This window comes from Lissotriton helveticus, chromosome 5_1 (genome assembly GCF_964261635.1).
Source record: "Lissotriton helveticus chromosome 5_1, aLisHel1.1, whole genome shotgun sequence".
NCBI lineage: Eukaryota > Metazoa > Chordata > Amphibia > Caudata > Salamandridae > Lissotriton > Lissotriton helveticus.
The window spans coordinates 1,794,001,762-1,794,013,980 of record NC_136065.1 but is presented as its reverse complement, the minus strand read 5'-3'; the positions used below and the strand labels follow the sequence as shown (position 1 = coordinate 1,794,013,980).

General features: G+C 46.7%; 1 protein-coding gene across 2 annotated transcripts in view; it reads left to right on the top strand.

The window, feature by feature from the left end:
- The window catches only part of GOSR2 (golgi SNAP receptor complex member 2), a 110,180-nt gene that overhangs the window by 59,891 nt on the left and 38,070 nt on the right, over positions 1 to 12,219 (top strand). For both annotated transcript variants that reach the window (XM_078645101.1, XM_078645102.1), the window contains 2 exons: positions 1,315 to 1,447; positions 3,784 to 3,924. In XM_078645101.1, the coding sequence (XP_078501227.1) occupies positions 1,315 to 1,447; positions 3,784 to 3,924 (274 nt within the window). The remainder of the gene's footprint in view (positions 1 to 1,314; positions 1,448 to 3,783; positions 3,925 to 12,219) is intronic.

The window sequence follows — 12,219 nt, the reverse complement described above, 5'->3', positions numbered from 1 at the left end:
GCCGATAAAGTGCAGGGCAGTGCTTGGATCTTAGTGAGTTTCTGTTTGACACTACTTTGGCATCAGAGTTGACACTGGATATGTGCAGGATGTTTTTGTGTCCCGTAGTGGATGATGGCAACTGTATAGGCATTCTTTGAATACCGTGGTTGGCATATTGATCATGCCTCTGCGAGGCATTGGTTGAACACTGCAGTGAGCAAGAACAATGTGTAGGTGGCAATTGGAATATGCACTGAATGTACTGAAGAATACTGCAGAAGCTTTTGCGGTCATAGAGGGGACAGGAAACTGTAGGGAATTGTTTAAGTCTTGTAGTAGGGATGGGACTATGACTATTAGTGAATATCCAGTTCTGCAGTGTGTAGCTTTCACATTATTGTGTGCCTTGTGGTTTGTAGGTCCTCTTGGTCGTGTTGGCTTTTTATGAGGGAATGCTTTGACCGCCTAATGAGCCTCTTTGTACTGAGCTGGTCTGTGCAGAACACACTTTGCGTGGTGTAGTGGGCATCAGTCTATGTGGGTGTTTGAGCCTACAGAGTAAAGGAGGACCATGTAGGCTGTTTGGATCTCTTAGAATTGAGGGTTGGTGCAGTCTATAGTTTGAGCATTCTAGTGGTTATCAGAGGTAAGCAGCATCGTAGGTATTGGTTTACGTAGAGTGTGCAAGTTTCGTAGTATGGAGTAGTGGTACACAGGGTGATATTTCTTAGCTTTATAGTAGGGAGGTGGCAGTGCAGGATATTGTTATTACTTTGTAGTATTGAGATTGGCTTTGTTATGTGTTACTGTGGCACACTTTTGTCAAGATGATTGTGCATGGCACTCTTTTGTCTTTTATATTTTGGGTTCCTCATGAAGATGTTGGCATTGAAGGCTATGTCCTCCTAGATCAGACTGTGAACAATGTGGATTGGGTTTCGAAAAGAAAGTGACTGAGGTCACGGTTTCGATCCACATGTGAATGCCCCTAAACAAAACTTTTTCTGTGTAAGTGCAGAGCATTCGTTTATTGTGCTTCAGGTATTTGCATCTTCCATCTCCAGATGGCCTATCATTAGTGATTCGTGGAATTTAATCAACAGCTGAAGAAATATGCTTAATTGTATGTAGATCTTTAATCAGAGTGGGATTCTAAGGCTCTCCATATTCTCTCATATTCAGCGCTTTTATTCTCTCAAATGCGGTGCTTTTATTCTCTCAAATGCGGTGCTTTTAAAATAAAATAGTATTCCCAATGGTGAGACTTGAGCGTGAATTTCATTGTCCCATAATACATTCCCCTATTTTGCTTCTTCTTTCCATTCTCAACAGTCGAGTTGACCAGTTGAAATATGATGTTCAACACCTGCAGACGGCGCTTCGGAATTTCCAACAGCGACGGTATGCACATGAGCAGCAAGAAAGAGAGCGGGAGGAGCTGATGACGCGGACGTACACCACTAACGTAAGTATCTACGGTGGAGTAGAAGCACCTCAAAGCCTCGGGTAGCTGCCAAGTAAACTCGTGGTTTGATAAGCAAAAGGATGAGAGAGAAAAGGGAAAGAGTCCGACAAGGTATTTGTTTGGAAGAATACAGTTTACTTTGTTACAAACGCTGAGATATGAGCGGAAACACTTGTTAGTTTTAAATTGTTTATTGTTAAAAACCCTTTATAGTTTAGCAATCAGGTGGATCTTCTTCATGTCTAAGCAGATCTACTCTTTCTATCTGCTGCGACAAACGATTATTTTGACCTAGGGTGGAAAACTTTACTTTTAATTGTTATTTAAAGTAATTGTTGTTATTGAGGTGCAGTCGCAGGACCTCATGATCACTCTAGCGTTTGTAAGTTTGTGACTCCTATGCCGCAGAGATTACTTGAATAGTGGGTAAGGCAACTAGGGGGTAGTTTTAGAACTACTCACTTGTAGGTGATGGGGTTGATTATCAGTGGCACAGAAGATTAAAGGATGTTATGAACTGCATCTTGACAATGAGGTTAATGCAAGGCATTCACAGTTCTGTTTCCCCCTGACTATAAGGCTGTGTCTCCAGGAGGCACCCATGACTAGTATCTGATTGTCAGTGGCATAGACTGGAGGTGTCTCTAATGTCTATTCTGGTATACATGGCAGTAGTCTAGGATAATGGATCAGTTAATCTGTGACTTGTCTTGGTAAGAGACCATGGTCAGATATAGAAAGAATATACACGGTATGTTTATAGATATAATTGTGTTCTTTGTGGAGTCCTGACGCCAAAGTTTAGGGGAACTGATTTATACGAACAGTTTTTGCTTATTAATAACTATGTATAACTTCATGTCTATTAGAGTCACCCTTAAAGCTATGGATAGAACAATGTGTCCTTAATCAAGTTAACTAACCTGTGTATGTGTTGGGATTGTACGAGGTAAACCGCTGCCTGGCGACAGTGAACTTCGAGATACTGAACTAGAGTGGTATGTCTGGGGCTGAGCATTGACGTTTCTTCCCAGGGAGTGATGGGTGACACTCTAGGCTGGGTAGGGAGAGGTCAGATGGTGCACACTTACTGATCAGCCAGGACAACCTCCAGGTACTTGAGGGCTAAATCAGGACAATTCGGAACTATAGTTTATTATGTCGTAGTCGGACCCTTTCTTCTATCCTGTTATTTATTGCCTTTTCATGCAGGAGATTTAATGGTTCTTCAGATTTCCTTGCACACACATTTCCCACCCCAACATTCTCGTATTGCAGCATATAAGATCCCCTTGTACACAGGTTTGTTTTTATTCTCTATACATGAACTGAAACCGAACCTTGTTTGCTTCTCAGAGCCCTGAAGCTATAATGCATACTGGGAGCTTGATATACGATTGGATAGCATTAGTGCATCCCTTCCTATCTTCACATTTGTGCACGTTATGCCACATCTTGGTTGGTCCTGGAGTATAAGAACATCAATCAATAAGTTCTTCTAGTTATGTCAGATGTGACTCTTAGTTTACCTGGGTTATGTTATCTGACCTTGATCTATTTTGGGTATGATGAATGAAAATAAAACCCGACCCAGTTTCTAACAACATAGATGCTGAATTCTGCTAATGAATCATTAATGTGTTTTTTAAATCAACATTCTTTTCTAAAAGCACGATGATTTCTCTCTTTGTGAATGAGTCTACTATGCTTAGAATTATGATTTGGAGTAGAATAAAACGGTTGTTGGCGTAGAACACTGAATAGATTAGTCTTTTGTGCAAGTGAATACATTTTGGGATCTGTTTAACCGACCTTAGGCTTACTATGTTTGGTTAAATACACATGGTGTCTCCCCAATGAACCGTATTACCCAGTGAGCAGCAGTCTTATTTAAAGTGGATTTGTAGTGCCTGGTCTTTACAAGACTGTCTTCACACTCATGGTACAGTTTGCACATTATTACGCATTTGGTTCTTCCGTTGTAATGTTGCTGCACATGGTGTGATGATACACCTGGGTTTCAGTCTAAGTTACAGAAATGATGTCAGTGCGTTTTATATTCGCTTTGAACACACCCATAAAAGATCTGGCCTTTATATCTATAGCTGAAAATCCACCGCTCCTGATATTCCGTCTTGGCCTGTAGACTTGGGTCGCTTACTTTGACTGGTCTCTAATCATTTTAACAAAATCCTCAAAAAAGTGTTGGTAGAAAACGTGTGAATCAAGGAGTATAGATTGAAGAACTTTACGGTCTGGCATTCTTCACCAGAGTGAGATGAACTGCGCTAATAAATACTGCAGTACGATAACCACACACTACATTTTTCACACAGGATTCGGCGACCACCATCCCGATCGACGAGACATTACAGTTTAATTCTTCACTGCATAATGCCCACCGGGGCATGGATGAACTGCTGGGCAGTGGGACCAGCATCCTGGAAGGGCTGAGGGACCAGAGAAAAACCTTGAAGGTGGGGGCATTTGTTGAATATGCAGATTTGCTAGGGGAACATTAAGGATTGATCATTGTACAGCCAGGGGAAAAGGTATGGATGGACACCAACACAGCTATTCCCCCTATCCTGGCACTTTTTGTCAGCATTTCAGTTTTCTAGTTGACCAGTGAATGACAGCAGTCTTTGCCTTTTTCGGCAAAAAAACGCATCATTGTTTTTAGCCAAGTGCAAACTATACCCAAATGGGTATCATCGCTTTACAGAGGATATCCATAAGAACACATATTTACAAGGTGTCGGAAGTAAAGAAGTGCCAATTAAAGATAAACCATGGTAATTCAAATGTCAGGCAATTAAAGATATTTTCAAGGAAAAGTAATTGTGAATAGGGGATTCGAGGTGGTGGGGCTGAGTGTAAAATGGAACAGAGGATACAAATATACATGAACTTATAATGACTAGCCGAATACAACTATAATTGGTGTGGAGACAACAGTGAAGCATTATAGAGGTAAACAAGCATAACTTTGAAGAGGGAACAGAGTTTGATATTTAATAAAAAAGTGACGTTGAAACAGTTGACATTTCATCTGTCTTTTGAAGGGTTTGCCGTGATTGCAGGTGAGATAGAGTTCCATACTGAGGGTGCTCTCCCTAAGAAGGATTGCTAAAGGGGTCTTTCCTTTCTACATATCTGATATTCAACCAAGATAGTATCTGAATTCTGTATTTTATGCTAGACAGTTTGAAGGTCAAAGTGGATATTTTTATGGATAATTACAAACCAGCCTGAATATGCCTTTGGCTTTAATCTGTAGACACTTCAATGAGATTAAGATTGGAATAATGTGACTGAACTTCATGGAGTTTGTGACCAGTAGTTTAGCTTCTGCGGGCAATACTTCTAGACAGTTCCTGGACTCCCTATGAGCAAGGAACTGGCATTGTTTAATCTAGATAGTACTCTTGATTGAAATTGTTTACGTTTTTCATCAGTCTGATTTCAATCAATCAATCAAGTGTTTAAGCGCGACTACTCACCCTTAGGGGTCTTAAGGCGCTGGGGGGTGGGTCGCGGGCTCCAGTCCATCAAGGAGGGGGGTCTGTCGAAGAGCCAGGTTTTGAAGTTTCTTTAGCAAATGGGGAGCCATGTTATCTGTCTGAGGTGGAGCGGAAGGTCGTTCCAGGCTCTGGCCGCGTGGAAGGAGAAAGAGCAGCCTCCCGATCTGGTCTTTCTGATGCGGGGGACCACGGCGTAGATGAGCTGGGCTGATCGTAGGGTCCTTTGGGGTGCGTGGAATTTGAGTTGGCTTTTCAGGTATGCTGGTCCGGTATCGTGGAGAGCCTTGTGAGCATGGGTTAACCTCTTCAAAGTGACTCTAGCTTCGATGGGGAGTCAGTGGAGTGTGCACAGGTGCTGGGAGATGTGGCATTGTCTTGGTAGGTTGAGGACCAGTCTTGCGGCGGCGTTTTGGATGTTCTGTAGCTTGCTGTAGCTTTGTTTATTCCGGCATAGAGTGCATTGCCGTAGGCTAGCCTGCTGGTGACCAGGGCGTGAGTGACGGTCTTTCTGTGTTTGAGGGGGATCCATTTGAAGGTCTTACGTAGGAGGCGGAGGGTGTGGATGCAGGAGGACGAGACAGAGTTGATCTGGCGGTCTATTTTCAGTTCTGAGTCCAGGATGATTCCCTTGTTGCGTGCGTGGTCCATGGGGGTGGGCGGGCCTCCGAGGGCGGTGGGGCACCAGGTGTCGTTCCGGGCGTCTGGGTTTGGGCCCATGATGAGTACTTCCGTTTTGTTGGTGTTTAGTTGTAGGCAGCTGTTTATCATCCATTTGGCGACTGCTTCCATGCCTTCTCAAAAGTTGTGTCTGGCGGTGTTGGGTTAGTTGGATAGGGAGAGGATGAGTTGGGTGTCGTCTGCGTATGACATAATGTTGAGTCCGTAGGTCCTGACGATGCGGGCGAGCGGAGCCATGTAGACGTTGAAGAGCATAGGGCTGAGGGAGGACCCCTGGGGGACTCCACAGGTGGTAGGTGTAGAGTCATAGAGGAAAGGGGGGGGGAGTCTAACCCACTGCATTCTGCCAGAGAGGAAGAAGCGGATCCTGTCGAGGGCCTTGTCTTGGATCCCTGCGTCGTGGAGTCTTTGTATTAGGGTGCGGTGAGATACTGTGTCATATGCTGCTGAGAGGTCGTGGAGGATGAGGTCTGTTGTTTCTCCTTTGTCCAGTAAGGTACGGATGTCGTCTGTTGCGGCGAGGAGGGCAGTTTCCGTACTGTGGTTTTTTTCTGAAGCCGGATTGGGAGGAGTCGAGGATGTTGTGCTCTTCGATGAATATGGCGAGTTGGCTGTTGATGGCTTTCTCAATGACTTTCACTGGGAACGGGAGTAGGGAGATGGGTCTGTAGTTTTTTAAGTCGGTGGTGTCCGCCGAGGGTTTCTTCAGGAGGGGTTGATCTCAGCACGTTTCCAGTCGTCAGGGAACGAGGCGGTTGATGGAGTGGCAGAGCATGGGTGCGATGGTGTCGGCTGCTCTGTTGAATATGTGGTGGGGGCAGGGGTCCGTGGGGGTCCCCGGAGTGGATTGACTTAATCGTCTTCAATGTGTCTTCGTGGTGAGGGCTGTCCAGTTGTTGATCGCTGGCTTCAGGGTGTCGGGGTGGTTGGTGAGGGTTCAGTGTGTTGGTTGTCTTCGTCAAAGTTGTCAAAGATGCTCTTGATTTTGTGGTGGAAAGAGGTGCTGAGTTTGTCGCAGAGGTTTTGTGAGGGAGGGATGTTGGTGGACTCGCTGGTGGGTTGGGCGAACTCCTTGATGATGTTGAAAAGTTCTTTGCTGTTGTGTGCATGAGTGGAGATTCTGTCTTTAATCACTTTTTTCCGAGTTTTCTGATGAGTTGGTGGTGGGCGTTGGTGGCGGCTCTGAAGTTGTTGTGGGCTTCTGTTGATTTGGTGTTCCTCCAGGCCTTTTTGAGGCGGCGGCAAGTGCGTCTTGACTCTCGAAGTTCGGTGGTGAACCATCTAGCTTTCTTGGTGTGGGTGTTGTTGTTTTTCTTGAGGGGGGCTATGGTGTTGACGCTGTCGAAGATCGATCTGTGCAGGGTTCCGGCTGCGGTGTTGGGGTCGTCGTTTCCGCAATGGTTGGGGTGGAGTTACTGAGTGATGAGGTTAGCTGGTCGTCGGTGATCTAGTCCAGTATCTTCATGGGTGCGGGTGTCTGTGGGTGTTCTGAAGTTGAAGTGGACGCAACAATAGTCCGTCCATGGGAATTCGGTGGTGTGGCAGAAGGTGATGGACTTTCCTGTTGTGAAAAAGGGGTCGAGAGTGTGTCCTGCTGAGTGCGTGGGTTCGGTCACGATCTGGTGGGGTCCAATGTTGTGGGGGTTGTCCAGGAGGGATGTGGTGCTGGGTTCCAGTTGGTTGTCGAGGTGGAAGTGGATTTGAAACGGTGTCCCTTCTTATAAGGAATTTAGGTGAGCTAGAGAATTTTGTCCAGCATGTAGCCCAAGGATTTGGCTCCTTTAATGATGGACAAACATTTTCCAGCATTCTTCATGCATTCAACAAAGTCTGCACAGGTGTTGAGCATTTAGGAGAAAAAATCCCCTGGAAAGCAGCTTTCAAGAGGTTAAGTGGAAGTTAGTGGTGGCTCATTCAGGTTGATTTTTTTTGCAAATGTAAGCGAGGCATCGGGGGGGGGGGGGAGGGCAATGCTTTTGTTTCTATCTGGTATCACAAGCAAAGATGTTAGTGTTTTAAAGTTAGGCAAGCCGTCCCATATATAAATTGAAGAAATTCTGGGATAGCCTTGAAGTACTCCTTGTTGCAAGAGGGAGAGATTATCCAGGTAATCTGAGATTTGTGTGCATGGATATTTATTGTTTAGGTACAAGGTGAATCTGTTTATGACCGATCGATTCACTGGCATTATGTCGCTGAAGAATTTTATTACAGTGGAATGGTTAATGGTTCAAATGGACTTCAATTAAGAGCCCCCAAACTAAATGTCTTCATGTGTCAGAGTGGGAGGAAACTTGAGTAAATTCACAGCTCAGCAGAAAAAATGGAAATTGAAAGGCACAATGTCTTTCAGGTATCCCCAGTGTGAATTGAAATCCCCCAGGAGGATGTGGTTAGACGAAGAGGGTTGTATTTTCATAAAGCTGCTCAACAAAAGCTTTGTCTCCTGGTACTAGTAAATCAAATTAAATGTTTGGGGACTGAGTCTGCCATTTTGGTTTCTACCAAGTGGCATCATAAGGAAGGAAATTGCTCATTCTTCAGACTCTCACATTGAGGTTTTGTAAATAATATGAGGTAGTTGAAAGAGGATTGTATTTGGTTGCTGAAGTGGTCAATACTTTATTGCAATCAAGTTGTCCAGATTTGAGCTTTTTCAGTTGGAGTCCTGGAACCCAGTTAAATGGATGTCTTGAAGCCCCATGAAGTGGAATATTGTAACCTTTAGTGTTGTAGCCTTGTAATAGAACATCCGTCACTATAGGATAAGTATCATGAGGCTCTGCTTAATCAGGCATCATTGTAACTTCGAGAAATAGATTTGTAGCTCCTGAAGAATGGCGAGGCAAGTTGAAAGGGGGCTCTCGGAAGGGACGTGTATCATTTAACACTGCATTTAAGTATGGTTTACAGTTGTTAGATACATGTGATATGGGGACGGTACCTTCACAAGCACAGGGTGTCCTTACAGGGGTGGGGAGGCAGCTAATGAAATGTATGGCCTGCAGTACTCTACTTAGTCCTTGGGCACCGATCGGAGTCTGAGGATAACTTTTGCTCATTGACTACCGCCTCACAGATCTAACAGTGCATCTTGGTCCTGACCTTGACCAGCACTGCAGCACCCCTGTCATTCAAGTTCCATGGCATTTTCACAGATCTCCCAGCACACCAGAATGTATCTTAGTATCTCTACTATGCTGATGAAAATTACACTGATGATGATGCCTTGCAGAACCCCTACATGCCATTGTCTACATGCGTAGGAAGATCAACTAATGTTCTTCAGCCTTTGCCCGTCTAGTATGAACACTCGTGTGCAGATTGTCCAGCGCTCCACAGCGCTAGTGTGCAGGGCTCCTGCCATTCCATGCCTAACAAATAAATAGATTTTCCAGTGCCTCTTAATCCTTACCTACACTAATCTGCCATTCCAATCCTGATCGGTACAAGCACAGCTTTACCAGTTCACCTCAGTGCAGACCCTCTTATGCTGGAGGTGCACAGGGACAGCTGCTTCTCTAGTACTGAGAACTGTACATAGATCTACCATTGCACGTGAATTTGGATCTTCAGATTTGTGGTACAGAAGTGCCTAGACTCTTGCATAAATCTTCCAGGGCAGCATGTTCTTGCTGCAGCCCTTCTGAATCTTCGGTTCTGAGATCCAAAAACGCATTTACTAATGTGCTAATTCACCACCCTTTCCATTCCAATAAGGAGACACACACATCTTTAGTAGTGCACGTAGGTTTTTGCCCCGAACCCTGCTATCCGTTTGATTTCAACAGAAATGATCATGGCTGAACTTAATCTGGAAAATCTTCTACTTCGGAATGGGACTGCTCTGAGGTCCAGGCAACGGGCCGAATTCCACGGCAATGTGGCCCTGACCTTGAGGTCATGCTCTTGTGTATTGGCCAGATTCCTCAGTTTTCAGCATTTTTAACAATTAACTGATTTGCTTCTACCAAATTAATGCGGTCATCAAAATACATGGTCACCGTCAAAGTAAAATGTGCACCATGGTACTAGTGCGTTTTCCTGAAGTTTAAAAAATAATTTTTATTTTACTAATATTAATTCCCTCTCAGTCCACAAACACTTGTGTTAAATATGTTGTGCATTGCACCAAAAAGATAGAAGGCAAATTCGTTTGGAATTGTGATTCTTGTATTTTGATTATTTACATAAATAGTTGTTCTCTTTATTGTGGCCTTCTTACCTTTTTTTCAGCAGGATTGCAAATTTTCATCCTTTTTAGGTCTCGCCTGTCGATGCGCATGCGCATCGAGCAAGCGAGACTATAGGGGCTCATCCAGACTTTATCTAACTTTCAAGGAATCGTGGCGATTCCTTGCAGTGCCCGTGACTTTTAAGCTCAATGCGCATGTGCATTGAGCTTAAAAGCGCGTGCACAGCCGCCCGCATTCCTCCGACACCTTTGAAGTGAAACTTAGCTTCACTTCAAAGGCCCGGCTTGTTCACACCCACATGCCGCTCTGCCCCGCTCCGCCCCCTCCCCTGAGTCATCCTGCCTGCCCCTTCCCGCCGTGTCGCATTTCTCCTCCCCCCTCCCCTCTCCCCTCTCCCCTCTCTTCCCTCCGTCTTGTTTTCTTTGATGCTGGTATTGCTGGCAGCGGCATTGCGCTTGGAGGGACAGCAACAACATAAAACTGACCATGAAGTTAATCACAGGACCCTGCAGCCGAAGGCTTCGTGCACTGAGCCCTCCCGGCATACACATAATTTTATCGCTCTCTTTCTCTCGCGCTCTCCCTACATCTATAGCTCCCCCTCCCTCTCTCCTGTCTTCCTCTGTCTCACTCTAACTGTGTTCCTCCCTCTGTCTCACTCCCCCTCTCTTTTTCCTCCTCTCTCCCTCCCTCTCCGTCTCGCAGCTTAGATTCACGTTTCTGCCTGTTTCACTCTCTCTTCCAACTCTCACCCCCCTCTCCATTTACTTACACAAATCTCGCAGATACCCCAAGCAGCGGTGCACGCAGTACCAATCCTTCTGTTATGCCACATCTCGCAGCTTAGATTCTTTCGCTCTTTCTTTTAACTCTCCACGTTTCTGCCTGTTTCACTCTCTCTTTTAACTCTCACCCCCCTCTCCATTTACTTACACAAATCTCGCAGATACCCCAAGCAGCGGTGCACGCAGTACCAATCCTTCTGTTATGCCACATCTCGCAGCTTAGATTCATTCGCTCTTTCTTTTAACTCTCCACGTTTCTTCCTGTTTCACTCTCTCTTTTAACTCTCACCCCCCTCTCCATTTACTTACACATATCTCGCAGATACCCCAAGCAGCGGTGCACGCAGTACCAATCCTTCTGTTATGCCACATCTCGCAGCTTAGATTCATTCCCTCTTTCTTTTAACTCCCCACGTTTCTGCCTGTTTCACTCTCTCTTCCAACTCTCACCCCCCTCTCCATTTACTTACACAAATCTCGCAGATACCCCAAGCAGCGGTGCACGCAGTACCAATCCTTCTGTTATGCCACATCTCGCAGCTTAGATTCATTTGCTTTTTTTTTTAACTCTCCACGTTTCTGCCTGTTTCACTCTCTCTTTTAACTCTCACCCCCCTCTCCATTTACGTTTCTGCCTGTTTCACTCAGCCACGCAACGCCACTCAGGCACGCAACGCCACTCACGCACGCAACGCCACTCAGCCACGCAACGCCACTCAGCCACGCAACGCCACTCACCCACGCAACGCCACTCAGCCACGCAACGCCACTCACCCACGCAACGCCACTCACCCACGCAACGCCACTCATGCACGCCACTCACACACGCAACGCCACGCACACATGCAACGCCACTCAGCCACTCACTGCCACTCTGCCACGCAACGCCACTCTGCCACGCAACGCCACTCAGCCACGCAACGCCACTCAGCCACGCAACGCCACTCACCCACGCAACGCCACTCAGCCACGCAACGCCACTCACCCACGCAACGCCACTCACCCACGCAACGCCACTCACCCACGCAACGCCACTCACCCACGCAACGCCACTCACCCACGCAACGCCACTCAGCCACGCAACGCCACTCAGCCACGCAACGCCACTCAGCCACGCAACGCCACTCACCCACGCAACGTCACTCACCCACGCAACGCCACTCACCCACGCAACGCCACTCACCCACGCAACGCCACTCACCCACGCAACGCCACTCACCCACGCAACGCCACTCTGGCACGCAACGCCACTCTGGCACGCAACGCCACTCTGGCACGCAACGCCACTCTGGCACGCAACGCCACTCTGGCACGCAACGCCACTCTGGCACGCAACGCCACTCTGGCACGCAACGCCACTCACCCACGCAACGCCACTCACCCACGCAACGCCACTCAGCCACGCAACGCCACTCACCCACGCAACGCCACTCACCCACGCAATGCCACTCACCCACGCAACGCCACTCACCCACGCAACGCCACTCACCCACGCAACGCCACTCAGCCACGCAACGCCACTCAGCCACGCAACGCCACTCAGCCATGCAACGCCACTCACCCATGCAACGCCACTCACCCACGCAACG